The sequence below is a fragment of the Dendroctonus ponderosae genome, unplaced genomic scaffold (genome assembly GCF_020466585.1).
Source record: "Dendroctonus ponderosae isolate FM_Combo_2020 unplaced genomic scaffold, Dpon_F_20191213v2 Dpon_F_20191213_1, whole genome shotgun sequence".
In the NCBI taxonomy this organism is placed as follows: domain Eukaryota; kingdom Metazoa; phylum Arthropoda; class Insecta; order Coleoptera; family Curculionidae; genus Dendroctonus; species Dendroctonus ponderosae.
The window spans coordinates 20,549,688-20,567,325 of NW_026017110.1; the positions used below are offsets into that span (position 1 = coordinate 20,549,688).

The 17,638-nt window shown below is 34.4% G+C and overlaps 1 protein-coding gene across 1 annotated transcript; it reads left to right on the forward strand.

Annotated features, from left to right (window-relative positions):
- The first annotated feature begins 1,825 nt into the window (after nt 1–1,825).
- Nucleotides 1,826–15,772, forward strand: LOC109546339. The gene is made up of 3 exons (XM_019917254.2): nt 1,826–1,929; nt 10,221–11,488; nt 15,091–15,772. The coding sequence occupies exons 1-3, from the start codon at nt 1,926–1,928 to the stop codon at nt 15,385–15,387; spliced, it is 1,569 nt and encodes a 522-aa protein (XP_019772813.2). The 5' UTR covers nt 1,826–1,925; the 3' UTR covers nt 15,388–15,772.
- Nucleotides 15,773–17,638: the final 1,866 nt, after the last annotated feature.

A 17,638-nucleotide genomic window follows, 5' to 3' on the forward strand; every position in this document is an offset into this window, starting at 1 on the left:
TAGAGCAACAGTTTAATTTTTAAGTGCATTGTTCGCTGATTTTTTGTTTAGTCAATATTTTTTGAAAAACAAAATTAATTCGGTTATTAATTTTAGTCAGTCAGCTGAGTGAAATTCAAACAAATATAAATGGGTCTCAATGTAAAATTAAATTAGTGAAAGATCTTGGAGCGTTTTTTGTTTAGTTTTTGTTGACTTTCGTTAAGTTGAAACGTGAAATTTGCCTTTGGAAATATTGCCGTGCGAACAGGCAGTTTCTACAAAAATTTCAACAATAAACAAAATAAAATCGAACTGCCAAGTAAAACATGAGTCATCAAAAGGGCGAACAATTAAATTATTAAATAATCATGTTTATTCTATAGTTCGGTGTCTTTTTTCTCGAAAAAGTGTATGGATGTTCAGTTTGCTACCGACAGTGGACGAAATGGGTCGATAATCGCATTTATAGACGGAAAATATAGAATCATCTTGGCCCTTATGGCAAGTGCGATAGTTTGTGAGAGTGTAGTAAACTTCTTGAGGGTTAATGGGTAGAAAATGGAGGATGGTGCGCCAGCTTGAAAAAAGCTGCCAAGAATGTCGTCTAATTTATAAATCTTTTAGCTTCAACTGACCTTAGTTTTCCGTCAAGCAACTAAAGCTTTATGGATTTTTTATATTTCTCTCTCATTGCTTTGCTGATTTCAAATAAATTTGGCACACAGATTTCCTGCTTAACTTTTCATCCCATATTCATCAATTGACTGGTGTATTCGGTATCGATGGAGCTATTGATTTTTTCGTAGTTAATTTCTAAACTTTATGAATATTTTGGGCGGCTTTCGTCACACGAAATTTGATCATGATATCAGGGAGCTAGGAGCAAATGTACGCTAAATATTTATTAAAAAGAAAAACGTCTCCTACATAATGGAACACATGGAACTGCACATGATTTCTGCAAATGGGTCTGGAAACGAAATTAGATTATTTCGCCGAGCAAACGTGTTTCTAAGCCACTTTTCCACATTTGAGTTCAATAACTCAAAAGCCAAAAAAAGCAAGATCCAAAATAGCATTCAGAAATCGTTTTATCTGTAAAAAAAATTTTCAGAAGATACTTTCATTGATTTGCTCTAGAGTAGTTCGGCTGAAAAATATTTCATTTTAGTTGATACAAAATGAAAGTCATTAAAATACCAGTGACAATCAGAAATACACCAGGAATATTTGCGCGAATACGAACATCAATGAGGCGAAGAGTTGACAGTTGTATCACGCCTGCGGGAGGTTATTTTGGACATTTGTTATAGATTTGCGTCTATTAAAAATTTTATTAGTGTGATTTTCTATTATTGTTTTGGATTACTATTATTGTATTGGCTAGTTCTTGATCCTAATGCATTTGAGAAACGAGAAATTCGAGCAATTTATTGTCACAAATTTAAATTTATAATTTGAAATATCTCAATAGCGTACCATTTTTGCTTTAAAAAATTGAGATTGTTACCCATATCCGCGCATAATTGAACATGAAACTCTTAATTACATGGCGATAAATGTGCAATGAATACCTCTTAAAACCCACCAAATTTCATTTCCCTATCTCGACCGGTCTCAGAGCCATAAAAACATGGACATATGAATCATATGCAAACTGAATTATAATTCGTTACTTAATAGTGCTTGTAATTAATTCAATTTGTACAATACCTAATGCAAGTATATTGATTGATTTATTTGTGGTTGAATATCAGCTATACAATTTTAGTTTAAGAATTTAACTGTTCAGAGATTTTGTGTTAAAAAAATCAGATATATATCTACCCAAAATACAAAAATCCGAACAATTTCACCGAAAGAATATAAGAAAACCTGAAACGACTCCACTGATATTAAATCGACAGTAGTAAATTATTTCCAATTGGTGTATACAAGTTAAAATGGGTAAGCTATTCATTTCTTGGCGAAACTTCAATTACTATTGTAAGCTAATTCGGGAACGTAATCTGTAGGTTGTGCTTATTCGAAGTAACATGGGAATCGAATTTTGTTCGTTCACATACTTTAAAATAACCAATTTTCTTATCATTTTAATGTTGAATATAAAAAGGGTAACCTATGAATTAATTTAACCAACCCGCAATTAAATACAGTGATTTTCCTTTTGGTCAATAGTTGAACGAACAAGGCGACTCATTGGATTTAGATCTTTAAAGGTTTTACTTTTGCCTTTGATTTCGTTTTATTCTCTCCGTCGTGTTGTTTTGTATGTTTTTTTTTGTCCTCTGGTTTTCTGACTGCATTAATACGAAGTGTTTGTTAAGGAACAAAAACCAATTCCCATAGTTAAACTGTTATATATGTAATCCTACCCCACTCTTACATGAAAAATCGCTGAAAACTTTGCTGTTTCAAATGAAATTCAAATTCTAAATTTATTAAACGGAAAAAAATTCATGGCGAATTATAAAATGCGTATAAAAATATTAAAATACAATAAAAATTCGCATATAACAATAACAGATAAATAATCAATAAATAAATTACATGGGTCATTCAGCTTTAGTTCAGACTTAGACGTTCCCAAAGAAATATAAAAAATTGAAATGCCGATTACATCTTTGCAACTATGAGTTATCTGAACATTTTAACAATCAAATGCCTTGTACGTACTCAAAAAAATACCGTTCCTGAAATATTCACGTTTGTTTCATTTAAACTCAAACTATTAAAATAACGTTTTTTTATATGTCCCTGCAAATTCCTGGTTGTTGCTAGGATTCTTCCTAAGATAAATCACTTCCTAAGATAAAATATCCTTAAGTCATAATGTGCAGAAAATATGATAATTCTTCTAAAATTCAAGTTGTAAACAGTAAAGGTAACTATTGTAGTTTTCCTAAACCTCAGAGTAAACGGAGACATAAGGATGATAGCATGACAATTTTTTATTAAAACATGTTTCACCTTTAAAAAATGATTTATTTTCGAGAAAATTGATGACTAATAATGAGCAGGGACGAATTCTAAATTTGAAAGTAATCGGTTATCAAACTAAAAAATATTTTAAAGTTTCAAGATGAACTGAAGACAATGATATTTCATGTAGAATCACCCTCCGCTGGTGCATCAAGTGTATCGTTTTAATTGCACCACAGCAATCATTTAAATTATATAATTGATTTATTTTGTTAGAAATTTTGAAAGAGCATCAAATATCGTATCTGAAATAAAACTTGAGAGTTTTTACATTACACATTAATTAATCTAAACCGTTGCCAAGACCTTTTCTTTTCTCTAGTTTAATTAGGAAAATTACGATATAATGTCGAAGTCGAAAATCTAGAGCAAAGAGGATTTTACTGTTGTATACTATTAAGGTAATTTGGTGATACCCACAACCATTTGACTTTTTGTCAACATTTTGTAGTAGTACTATTCAAACTATTTACTTCTGGAATTTACTTCAACTTTGACTATAATGTTTAGGTACATAAATTCGATAGAAATAACTATAAGTTGAAACATATACATGTATATATTTCAACAGATATTATTCATGGATATATCGAAAAAATTTACATATTCCGTATATATTTCTATTTTCATCTATCGCTCCATTGGTTAAGCTTAAGGTCAAGCATTGAATGTGATTTACTTCGATCGATTAAAAATCATGATTTAATAAGTGACTTTGCCAGAGAAAAATCAAGATTTTTTTTATTGTACCTATAGTAATTTCTAAATCACTATTAAGTTTTAGAACTACAGTAAAGTCCGCTTATAATGAACCCGGTTATAGTGAACTTTCGGTTAAAACAAACTTTTTTCCTTTAATTGAAACGTCATCCATAAAGACCAACGTATTTTTTTACTGGTTATAACGATCCCGTTTATAACGAACTTCCGGATATAACGATCACTTTTTAGGTTAGTTGTATATTCACTTTCCGTTTATAACGCACTTTCACGCTCAACAACACCAATCCTGCGGAGTAGTTTATATTAGTGATAGCGAGAGACAGGCAGTGACTTGTTGTTTTTTGCCGCGTTATGTATGTAAATCGTTTTAGAATGGAAAAACAAAAACACAAAGCTTTTTCACTAAATGAAAAGTACGAGATTATTAACAAAATAAGAAGTGGAGTAAATCAGAGTGACATTTGTAAGGAATTAGCACTTGGAAAGTCTACTGTTGCAAGAATATGGAAAAACAAAGAAAACATTTTATCAGCGTATGACAAAACAAATGTTAGATGCAGGAAGTTAAAATTATCTGCACATGAAAAGGTTGACAAGGGACTTATTAAGTGGTTTACTCAAAAAAAGACAAGAAAACGTTCCCAGAAGTGGCAGTGTTTTGCAAGAAAATGCTAGTGAAATGGGGAGTAAAATCAAAAGCAAAGAGTTTGCTTGTTCTAAAAGTTGGGAAGAGCGTTTCAAGAAGAGGCATAATATCAGTAGCGGAAAAATTGTTGGAGAGTCTGCCGGTGAAAAATTCTTCTTATGAAAACGTTAGAGGCAATCGATAAAAATGAAACATTTTCTATAAATCTCTTAGATGCAGTCAATTTCATTCATAGAGCTTGGCAAAAAGTTAGCCGAAAAACCATTGTAAATTGCTTTAAGCATGGATGATTTGTAAGAAAAGAAAATGATTATGAACCAGACGATGAACTTCCACTTAACGAATGGTTAGAAAAGTATAAAGACTCTGACTACGAATATGACACAGACAAAGATGTCCCAATGTTGTGGAAGAACAAGTTAAAACCAAATTGAGTGATTTCAATTTCTTCTAATATGTGAGCATTGATAATGGCATTCTTACAAGAGAAACGTTGACCAATGATCAAATTATAGACTCCGTAACCTCATCTACAGCTTTAAGCGATAATGAGAAAGATGACGATTTAGGTGACACGTATTCTTCTGTAGACACTAATGCTGTTCCAACCATTTCTGAAATGACAAAAAAGTGTCAGAAACTCGGAATTTTCTACAATCACGCCAAGTTCCTAATCATATCTGGGAGTCCTTTTGTGATTTTGAAAACTACATAAATAACATCTATTTTTGCAAAGAAATGTACAAACAAAAATTGCAGCCTTTATGAAGTAGATTTCAAATTGAATTTTGTTTATCTTTTTGTGTTCTTTTTAGTCATACCTACTAACTTCTACTACTCTATGTAAAAATAACGAAATAAAATACACCACGTGTTTTTGTATTATTATTCGCTTATAGCGAACTTCGGATATAACGAACCAGTTTTAGTTCATTTTTCAAGTTGGTTATATCCGGACTCAACTGTATTAAGTTTTTTTTATGTTTATATCGCATTTGATTATCTAATTTGCATCAGAACGCCAATGTAAAAATAAACTTGGAATTACCTACTACTACTAAATAATAGCAATTTTTGGCCTCAAGGTGAATGGAAACAAAGCCATAAACGTGAATTAAGAAACGGGATGCAGGCAAAGGGTGCAGGTACAAAAAACCAGGTCAAATACAGCAGATGTAAGACCTTGCGTTTGTATAGTGTACCGTTAAGCACAAAGTAACTAAAATCCTGTTGATACTAATAAAAGGTGATTTTAAACGAGTTCGCAGAACGAAAGAATCAAGGATCGATTCTGAACAGGTTCTGAACCGAGCCTGCGCCCTTAATCAGTTCGTTCTCTGTTCTGAACCGACCCTGAATCGCTACCGCGAATAAAGCTAACTGACTGCGTGTACTTGTTATTATATTCTTATCTTTCCTGGGTCTCAGTCAAGGTGAGATGAATTTCGGCGAGACAACACCACAAATCAGAAACTACAAACACCAATTCACAATTAAAACATGTTGTATAAAAACTATAATTTATAAAGCGTTAAAACATTCATCAGTTCTTGAGGGAAATAAACTATTTTCAATTTTTTTACGTCACACTTTGACTGAGACCCAGGAAAGATAAGAATATAATAACATTGTTTATCTATGTAGCAAAAGTTACATGTGAACAGGTACATATATACTTGCGGAAAGATCGACTGAGTTCATACACTTTTCCACTAGAAATAAAGATTATTCGTCCGATATCTGACGAGCGCAGTTCGCACGAAAACGCATCAAAAGGACGACCGACACCTAAAAGCCCATTTACCAAGCCATCTGTACAAACTGGGTTGCACAAGCCAGATCTGAGCAAATGAACTGAACGAAAATCTGACGTTTACACGTTCAGTTCATTTTACTCAGATGTGAATTGAGGAACACCCAAAATTGTATTGTTGTCAACAAGATGGAACGTTTGGGCGAAGAATTAATTTATGCAACGGCTGCAGTGAGTGTTATAAAAAAAAACATGAACTTGAAAACTAAAAGGAAATGGTATGCGGTCGCTATAATTTTTATTTTTGACTTTCCACAGAAGAAAAAAACGTTTGAAATAAAAAAATGTATGTCGTTTCTTTCATAACGTTTCGGAGAGACAACAGCGTCATCATCAGATTTAAAATTCAAACAAACTCATAATTGGGAAACATTAGATTCTTTTAGGTCTTTGCTGTCTTGAAACCTCAAATTTTAGGCGGAAAAAAAATTAGCAAAGACCTAAAAGAATTTAATGTTTCCCAATTATCAGTTTGTATGAATTTTAAATCTGATGATGGGCTGTTGTCTCGGCAAAACGTTATGAAATAAACGATAAAAAAAAAATTACGGGACTGAAACCCAGGAAGGAAAAGAACAATTACCCGCAGTCAGGAAAATCAAAATCAGAAACGACTTGCAGGAATCAATAAAATCACAAATTTGTTGTTTCATATTAGCCATCGTTTTGCATAGAATATGAGAGGCGCGTTTCACACAAATTTAATATAACTGAATCTTGAGCATCTGTGTCTAAATACAGACTAAAATTTTAGCAAAAAGGAGGTAATATTTTGGGCATTGGTATTGATACAAGCGTTAGATTTGGCGTCTGCAGGACACTTGTCCACTGGTTGTACAATATATTGCACCAGAGGAACAAGATGGCTTGAGCGTGCAAATGGTCTTTACGCATTCCGATGGGTTTAGACCGCGCAATAAGAAGTTTTCACTTCAAAAAAAGATTTAAAAAATATAAACTGGGTTATTCATTAAGAATCGGAAAACCGGAAAGTGAATATACCACACGTCAAATGATGAGCATTGAAACTTGATATTTTCGAAGATACAGGGTGTTAAAAGTTTTAATTTTAATAATTTTTTGCTATCACTCTAAAACTGTCTTGATATGTTTTTTTAGATTACGAAAATGATGAGCGTTGCAATTTTGGCGCTACATATAGCGGGAACTTCTTGCTGCCAATATTGCCGACATTTAGAGTAATAAGTTTTCACACGTTTACATTCAGTTCAAAAACTTAAAGTACTGGATTCCTAGTTAGTTATTAGGGAGTTTTTGGGCCCCTTAATTGCAACACGCTTTACGTTATCCGTTATTCTGAGCATGCGCTATAGTAAAGAAATAACCGTTTACGTTATTAGAGGATAACGTGTTCCTTTATTTACTTCCGAGTACCGGTAACGTTAATAAGCCTCACGTTAAAAAGCAGAACGACGGTGTTGACATATTTCGCTTATTTCTAATATTATTAATAAAATAAGCGGCTATAATACAATAAGAAATGTATTGTAAATCTATATAAGACTTTTTCATTGATAAATTTACGCCATTATTGGGTAATTACGGATTTTATGTGATTTTATTTGATTTTGAATTTTTATTTAATATGTTTAGAATATGTTTCTTCTGAAACCTAAAATTGATAAGGCAATCTCTGGGCTCTAGATTTTCTAAATTAAAAATAGCTTTTCGGTTTGCAACAACAGGTGGGTCCAAGATGTCGTGTAAAATTAAGCCTCTTATTAAATCGTGATCTACATCTGCCTGGTCATTCCGGCGCAGAAAGACAGCTTCAATGTTTTCTTCCCTTCTTAACCACTTTTTATTTAATAACAATACAAACTTAAACTAACTTTGAATCTTTTCCAAACAAAACGGGATAGGAAAACAATAAAGTGAGGTTTATTTTATTAAGAGTGCGACAAACACGGTATCAAAAATTAAAAAACGCACTTAACGTTATTTGCCTGAACACCTTATTTTTTCAACACTGCGCATGATTAGAATAACGTTTAGCGTTTAACGACAACGTAATTTTAACTCGGGTGTTTTTTGTTTTTATCTTCCATATAAAACCATCACATTCTGCTTGCAATATTAAAAACAAACTTTCACTCCCTTGCTGGAATGTTGGGAGTATTTAAGTTTTGTTGATTGCATTGTTCACTGTATTGTTTACGTCATGTTATTTTGTGTCTATCCTTATATTTGAAATCGATTTGATTGAAATATACTTTCAGCCCAAAAAGTGGCCTAAGCGGGTTTTTCCTTGTATTTTAACGATATCAATCGAAGTATTATCAGACTATGAAGGCTTTCACGGCCGGTTAAATTACATTTAGGAATGTTTTCCGGGCTTTGAAGCCGTGGTTTATCAGAATTTCTTCCTGACGTTTCGTCCACAACTGCGGTGGACATTTTCAAATGCGATGAGGCAGTGGGCGAAGTGATCTCCCGTGCTTTCCGACTAAGACTGATTCAACTGCTGGATTCCCCGTCGTATTTATGCAGCCCAGCCGTGTGTGCTCATGCGTGGGGGATGGGTGGGGGTTCCAACGCTTCGGCGCACATGCTGTTTGGCGCAAAACGCGCTTCCAATCTGGATTGAGTGCCGTAATATCTTCTTTTCTGTTAAAATTGTTTTGGTCTTTAAATATTTCGATGGCCTCTCTGGCGAGTCTCGGGTAGTTTGTTTCAGATTGGTGCAGAATGTCAACTTCGTCGAAGCGTATTTGGTGGCCGTCTAGCAGTGCGTGCTCCGCTACTGCTGATTTTTTCGTTTGTCCCGATGTATGCTCTTCCACAGCTGCACGGAACTCTGTAGACTCCTGATGCTGATAAAGGATCCCGTTTGTCCTTGGCCGATCTCAAAGACTGTTGGATGGTTCGAGTTGGTTTGAAAATGGTTTTTACTTGGTGTTTCTCCAGTATCTTGCCGATCCTGTCCGTGACTCCATGTATGTACGGGAGGCAAGCCCAACTCTTATGCTCATCATGCGTCTGTTGCCTCCGAGCGATCTTCACTGTTTTTTGGTCGAACTGCTCTATTGAAATCTTTCTTACTGTATCCATTCCATCCAAAGGCCCTTTCCAGGTGTTTTAATTCTCCCTCTAACTCGGCTGGTTCGCAGATTCTTCTGGCTCTTTCGGTGAGTTTTAATGACTGCTCTCTTCTGACTGGGGTGATGGTTTGAACCACTGTGCAGGTACCGGTCGGTATGTGTCGGTTTCCTGTACACTGTGTGGGCCAGCTTTCCGTTGGCTTTTCTGGTCACCAAGATATCCAAAAAAGGCAGTCGCCCATCCTTCTCCACTTCCATAGTCAATTGAATTTTAGGGTTTATTGAGTTGAGGTGCCTCAGGAAGTCTTCCAGTTCAGTCAAACCATGGCCTCAAGCAACAAAAATGTCATCAACATAGCGGAACGAACACTTAGGTTTCCTCACGGCTGTGTCCTGAGCGTTCTTTTCAAATTTTTCCATAAAATTGTTGGCTATCACTGGACTAAGAGGGCTGCTCATTGCTACTCCATCCGTCTGCTCGAAGAATTCGCTGTTCCACTGAAAGTAGGTTGTGGTTAGACAGTGTTCGAAGAGTTTGGCGATGTCTGGTGGAAATGCTCTCGCAACAAGTTCCATTGCCTCCCTGATTGGTACCATTGTGAACAATGAAACCACATCAAAACTCACAAGGATTTCCCCGGGCGATAACGACAACGAGTGCAACCTCTGAACAAAATGGGATGAGTCCTTTATAAAGCTGTCCGTTTTTCCAATTTTTGGCTGTAATATTTTAGCTAGATATTTTGCAATATTGTAGGTCGGACTTCCAATGGCGCTCACAATGGGTCTCAGTGGTACATCCGGTTTATGGATCTTGGGCAGTTCGTAGAGCCTTGGTGGGAGTGCTTCTAATTTTTTGAGTTTTGCCAAGTCCTCGGATGGAGATGTCATATCCTTAATTAATTTGTTCGTTGTTCTTAGTATGGACGAAACGTCAGGAAGAAATTCCGATAGACCACGGCTTCAAAGCCCGGAAAACATTCCTAAATGTAATCGAAGTATTGTTTCACAGATTCTGCTGAGACGTCACTAGAAGAGATAGTGGATAGTTTTATCATTTTTATGGATAAACTAACATGTCCCATATGTTCATTACGCCTCACAGCTTTTCCCATATACGTACGCATGGACGGAGGTGTAGCAGTGTGTGGACGCTGCCCATTACCAAATCCGACAGAGTACCTGCGAGACAAACCATATGAGCAAATTATAAAAATGTTACAATTCCCATGCCGATATAAAGATGGTGGTTGCAAGGAGTTGTTTAAACCTTCCGTGATGACAAGGCATGAGCGCAGATGCCCCCATCGTGTAATAAACTGTCCCGCAAGTGAATTGTTACACTGTGAATGGAACGGTCGGTCCCTAGACTTAAAGCGTCATTACCAAAACAGTCATCCTCTGGCTATATTATCAGACAGAAAATATGAATTGGATTTTACAAAGAATTTTTCCGATATATACCTAATGCCGTTTGAAACTGAGATTTTTTTGCTTCGCTCGCAAATGAATAACATCAACCAAATATATAACTGTTCTGTGGAACATGTACCTACCAGATATTCCGCACCGTTTTACAAATATTCTGTTACAATTGAAACAGATAATCCCGATGACTTTCGGGTATATTCTGCTCGTCACACTGACTCTCAGTTGCTAGAGTTGAAATGCATTTCGAGTGCTGAACTAGAGGAAGACCTTCCCAATGCCAAAGAGTTTATAGCTCACTTTCAAATTTACGAAGGCATCGTGGAAGATAAACAATTTGATTATCCGAACGATGTTACAGAAGAAATGAAAAATGAACTTATAGATTGGGCGAAACTTGACGGGGTCAAATGTCAATCTTGCTACGGATATTTGATAAATCCGATACAAGAATGTCCAAATAATCATATTCTGTGCTTGAAATGTGGTGAACAGTCAAAATGTAATTTATGCCAAATGGACCTGGAGCCGAGTAAAAATACCGCCTTCGTAGGGCTGATTGATACTCTAACGTACCCCTGTACATACCGTGATGAAGGCTGCATGATGGTTCTGAAATCTATTTACATTCAAGAGCACGAATCTAGTTGCAGATTTGCGTATTTCGAATGTCCCCTAAGGGAGGAACAAAAATGTGAAGTAAAATGCCGATTATATGAAACCGATAGGCACATTACATTTAACCATTCCAATAACATGCTAACCGGTAAAATTGTCGAAATAGATCTTCAACAAAACCCTTTACCATTCAAGAAACATTTCCTGATTATTCATGATGGCATGGTGTTCAAAGTAAGTTGATTATTTGTCGTGTGATCGTTCTGTTTTGACGGATATAAGAAAAGGATACGGCAAAACCATAGGACGAAGTAAAGTAAAACGAGCATCATTTCGGAGCCGATCAACCCATCGCGATGCATTTCGATTGCGCTTTTACACATTGCGGTTTTATGTATTACATATCATTTATATAATACTATTTCACATAATATACAGGGTGGTTTTTTTTACCTTGAAACGCTTAAATATTTCGGAAACGAGTTATACGAGAAAAAACTTTTCAAATAAGAAGTTAATATCTGAGAGGGGAAAGTTTATTCATTGTAGGCTAGGCAGGGGCCAACTTGAGAATTTCAAATGGTAACCAAAACATTTTATTGGAGATTCGAACAGTACGTCAAAAACTGAGAATAATCTATCCAAAACATGTTCTTCTATTTTGACAGGTGGCGCTGCAATTCATCAATTATCTTTTTTTTTGCTTTAGATCTGCTAAACTCTCTATTATTTAATTGAAACGCTGAAAATTTTAGTGTGACCAATAGCATCTATTAAAATAATGATCAAATATGTACCTTCAAATCAACAAAACATCTATTTTCAATAAGTTTCAATAAAATAAGTTCACCAGATCTGAAGCAAAAAAAAATGATAATCGATGGATTACAGCGCCACCTGTCAAAATCGAAGAAAATGTTTTAGATAAATTATTTCCAGTTATTGACGTACTAATCGAATCTCCAATAAAATGTTGTGGTTACCATTTGAAATTTTCAAGTTGACCCCTGCCTAGCGTACAAGGTCGATGTAGGCGTTGCTTTTCTGACACGAATAAACTTCCCCCTCCCAGATATTAACTTCTTATTTGAAACATTTTTTCCTCGGATCACTCGTTTCCGAAATATTTAAGCGTTTCAAGATTTTTAAAAAACCACCCTGTATGTATTGTCCTTACTCTTCTTTATTGTTATAATTATTCTCAAGATTAATTTCTCTTTGAAAATTACTCACAAGTGAAAATAACCGCAAAATCGTTTTATCGGCTCAAAAAGTGCGATTTTCTGATCTTTGCTTTAAAAGCATATTTTACAAGATATTTACAGATGTACACACTGCACTGTAAATTATCAGATTTCGTAACGTACAGTGAATAAAATTAACCATCGATGAAAATTGCCCAAAAATAACTTGGGTTAGTGAAATTATTGAATGAAATTATCTAATGTGTTCAAGTAAAATTTTAGTTACCCTATTGCAAAATTTTGTTTTATCATCACATCAATAGAATTAGTGTTTATTTTTTTATTTATCACTGTGTAACATTCTCTCATTTCTCTAAACAATTATAATTTTTGTAGTGTTATTACGATTTTCTTCCAACTATCTTCTACCTCAATGGTACAAAAAACCGTATGAATTATTCATAAACACTTTTGAATAGTTTCTGCCGTGTCCCAATCATATATTCGTCGACTAGAATTGTTTTTCTTCGCTTTCCCTTTTGTTTATCAACAGTTAAATGTGACCAGTAAATTGTAATTCCAAATCAAAATTAATTCCTGGGTTTCAGTCATTTATTGTCTCTATTTATCAATTAAAATACGTTTCGGTGTATTTTTCCACCATCATCAGTTTTTATGTGTAGCGTTGTTGCTGCTTTAAGCCTTGGCATACATTTTTATGTAAAATGTAATTTTTTTTTGTAAAATGATTTGGAATTGAAACACAGTCAGGAAAGTATATACAGTAAATTGTAATAGCATCAGTCGATATATCAGTCATAAGAAAACGTTGGAAACCTTAGCGAGCCATAAAGCTATTAATATTATATGCATTTTTTTATTTTAATTATAAATAATTGCCCGACTCTATTCGCTTTCTATAACAGAACATAGGAGTTTGTCCAATTTCAAATCAATGTGCCGATATTTTTTTTACTTACAGTGGCGGCTCCTGTTAAAAATGTTAAGGCATTTTGCAACAAACCTTAACTATTTTTTTTTAATTAAGTTTATATTTGTATTTTTGGATCGCCAATTTTGTTCAAGAATATTCAATTCGGAGATCATTTTTTTAATATGTTAAATAATCCTTGGTCATTGAATTTCTTAGAAACGTTTTCAGGATTTTCTGGTTGAGAAAAATATTTCGGTCTCTGATGTCGTAATGGAAGTTGTTAGCACAATTTCTAATATTTTTATAGTCTCCCTCAATGTATGTCCTCGATTTGTTTGCTACGATTATTTCTTGAATTAATAGCAAACAGTTCAGTTCGTAATCGTTCTAGGTGAGTTTACTCCCACGGAATTTTACGCCATCCTCCTAAAGAAACGTGATGCTCTTTGAAATAAAACCGATATTTTGTACAAAGCAGAAATCTGATGATGAAATTTGCTGTTTGTGGCGATTACTAATGATTTGTGATCGAAATGATCTAAATCTGTCTGTCAAAAATTTGCATTTCCTCCTACTTGCACCGTATCTTTCAATAAACTACTTATATGGTAATAATAGTTCTTATCCTTTTCATTCTGTCTTTTCTTCGCATGAATATTTGAAAATCTCTACACGCTAAAAAAATTCAAGACCACTCCCACATACCTATTATTATTGTTATCAAGTCATATCGCCGCGCGGGTAATCTAGAAAGCCACTTAAATATACGCCTCCAACAAAAAAGCGATACTAATTTACTACTCAATAACGTGGTTGTTGCTGGATTAAATACAGCGGAATCTCCACTAGGGCAAGCGAATTGTGGCTCGAGTCTATGCCAAGTATTTAATATTATAATTAATTTTTGTATCATTCTTTCGTCTTTTCCTTTATTATTGGCATGTGCCTGTTCTTCTACACACGCCTCACGTCTTAGTGAAAGAGAACTTCTAGTTTATTCTATTCTTCGGGGTCTGCCTCTCGGTCTCTTGGCTGCTGGCCTTCCATCCTGGGCTGTTTTAATTAGTCCTTCCACTTTGGCTCTACCCACATGTTCGTACCAGTACTGACGATATCTTCGATTTCACACTCTTCTCTGATATATTTCCTACTTATTCTGTTCGACAGAGTTAGGCCCAGTATAGTCTTCAGAGTCTTCTTTTTGGTCTCAGCAGCCTAAGTAATGATATAATAGATCTTACAGCAGCGTTGTAGATCATTTTTTCTATATTATTAAATATGTTTTTTTCATGTTCTTATGTATGTTGGTTTATGCACCAGCCGCCACTGATTATACACACACTTTCCCAAGCAGTTCTTATAAAATTTTAAAATAATTCGCAAACGTTTTCTCTTTCGGGTTGATTAAAGACCGCAATCAATCATTAGCTCATCACTAGGTACATGGTCATTACTCCTATTCTCTAGCTGAAGCTCTTTAAACCAGTTATGACATCACTTAATAAAAATGCAAATATGTATGTTTTCTATTTACAACTCTAAGCAAGCAATTTTAAATCCCTCACGTGAAGATTTATGTTGATTTTGTAAGCCTTCCAATTTAAAGAAGTCGCTTATTTCAACTTCGTTTTTAAATTACATTGTTTGCGTCTTTTAAATGTGATATCTGATAACATTGTTTTTTTGAATGCATCTAGTTTTTTATTATATTATTCTAGTTGATCTTCAAACATGAAAAAGAAACGTTAATGTGGTCAACAGTTATCGTCGGATCAGATTTAGATGCCAAAAAGTATAATTTTGAAATAGAAATGATCGATAAGGCCGGCAGGGATATAGGGATCCTTTCCCGAGCAGGATGCACACCAATTTTGGAAAAGGAAACATGTTTTGCCATGCGAAATAGATGCGTGCTCTTTTTATCTGACCTCATGGGTGTTTTTATTAAGGAGAATAAGTTGAGGTTCCATGTGAAGATTATATCAGCTGGGAACTACTACGATGAACGGGAATAGCGCAATGGTTTAGTTATTTATTTTTGTCATTAGTAATTTGTTCTGTTCTAACTGCTACCTATTTCAACACATTAACTACACAGGGTAGCACAAATTTATTATTCTATTAAATATTTTATTCATAATTTTAATTGTTAATGCAGGTGAAATTTTTTGGTTGCGTGGTCGTTGCACGACTATTTATATTTATGCTCCAAAATTCCACCACCTTAAGTTACTGTGTTGTGTCTGTTATTTTTCAAATGCAATTTTCGATACCGTATTGTCTTATTCACTTGTTGATGCTTCTTATATATTATTATGTCAATATTTGTTTTATTTACTATTGTTGTCAAGCATCTAAAGAGTTTCTATCCAATGGCAAATTACATTATTACTTCTTTTCTTTCCCGTATTTTATTTTTTGTTTTCAACGCGTTTGCCCTCACACAGTTCCCTTAAATAAACAGCTTTCAGTGTAATTTGTGAGTGATACAAATCTTTGACTGAGAATGAAGAGAGGTAAGATTCTTGACAACAGCTGCAAATGTTTATACGTTAAATAAGAGCAACATCCATGGCAAACGAAAACCCGTTTTTTAATAGTATTTTATTATTTAAAAAAAATGTGACACTTTCCTCACTCTCTAAATGAAGTTTACACGATATTTCCACGTATAAGTTTTCTCTAAGGTATTTTTATTGCGTTGCTTTAGTTCGAATTTTGATTTTCATCTTCCTTCACACAGATTTTTTCAAGGAAAAACGTCCAAATGAAAACAGTTCATGTTCAATTAATAAAATAAGAAAAAAACTGAAAGCCTAATCAAGCGTACGAAATTTTGTCAAATCAAAAGTACATACAAGTTGCTTCAAAAATTCGAAGCAAAATTCAACAATTTATTTAATTTCTATAGGAATATTGGCAAACATTGGATTTTCTCAGCTAAACAGAATTGAATTATTTTAGAACAAAGCAGACTTATAATGCGGTTGCAGCCACAGAAGAGGACATGTAAATTAAAAGTATAAAGAGCAGGTCCAAATATTATGAAAGGTAGAATATTTGAACAAGGGTTTGAATCGCTGTTCTAGAGTCATAGTTGATTATATTTTTCATTTTAAATGTAAAATGTGTTTTTAACTTAATCTGCCTACCTTTTTTATTAAAAATATAATTAAAGCTATGTGTAGGTTCAGGTAGATAAACTAATCCAAAAACTGTTCGAGAATTTGTCAGCATTTGAGGCAGTTTGCATATAACTAGGAAATCTTCGAAACGTGTTTTTAAACAAATGAAACAAAAAGTTTTTTTATTAAGCTCTGGGTCTATTTGTGCAAGAAAGTTGAACAGCACGCAAAGGGTTGATTCTTAAAAGGTGTACCTTTGTACAAAATTGCAATTTCTGTGGTAAAACGTGCTTTTCTCAAATTGTTAGTCTGAATATCAAAAACCGCCGGATTTTCAACAGAACGTGCATTATTTTTGAAGAAATATCAGATAGAATGGGATAAGGTAAGAATTAAACAAATAAATTAGAAGATGGTGCACTCTTATATTGTATACAGTAACAATTCCCTGAAATGTGCGGGGTAAATTGTCACGTTAGTAGCAAACACTTCAATGGGAAAAAGATGGTAGAACAATTATGAAAATGTTCTCGCTCAAAAATATTTACCCCCTGGAGATGTAGACCACTAAACTGTATCATAAAACAACACTTGACCGTCATTAGTACAAACGGTTGAAACACATTTGAGTAGTAAAAAGGTTGGTGATAAAAAGTGCGCTGGTATGCAATAAAAAATCCTGGATAGCCATTAAAAGAAGTCGTTAGAACTTTGGAGGCAATAAAAGTAAAGAAAAATATAAGCCACATTCAATTAAAGCCCATTTCTTATAAATTAAAAATGCGTGTTAATGGCATCGCACCACAGGACCATCCCGAAGGACGAAAAGGGTCCCTCGAAACGGGACCTTACTTTTTCATTTAGTTGCGCGGTGTTGTGGAAAAATTAATTTTATCCCGACGAAAATTCCCTAAAGTACTACGACTGGACATTTAAATTTCAGACAATTCCGAATATTAATTAAGGATTCGTAGCGCGATTTTCGGACCCTCGGCAGTTATGAAGAGGGATTTGCGGAAAGAAATCACGTAGTGTACAAAATAGCCGAATTAGCGAATCTTTTAGTGGATTATGACCGTCGGCACGTACGAACCAACCGATGAGATCAGAATAGAAATATCTGTTGGCTGAATCTACGTAA

Bases quoted from the DNA above. Each gene is read 5' to 3' on its own strand.
- LOC109546339 (XM_019917254.2), top strand. The intron at 11,489-15,090 runs GTAAGTTGATTA...ATATTATTCTAG, and splicing joins ATGATGGCATGGTGTTCAAA to TTGATCTTCAAACATGAAAA.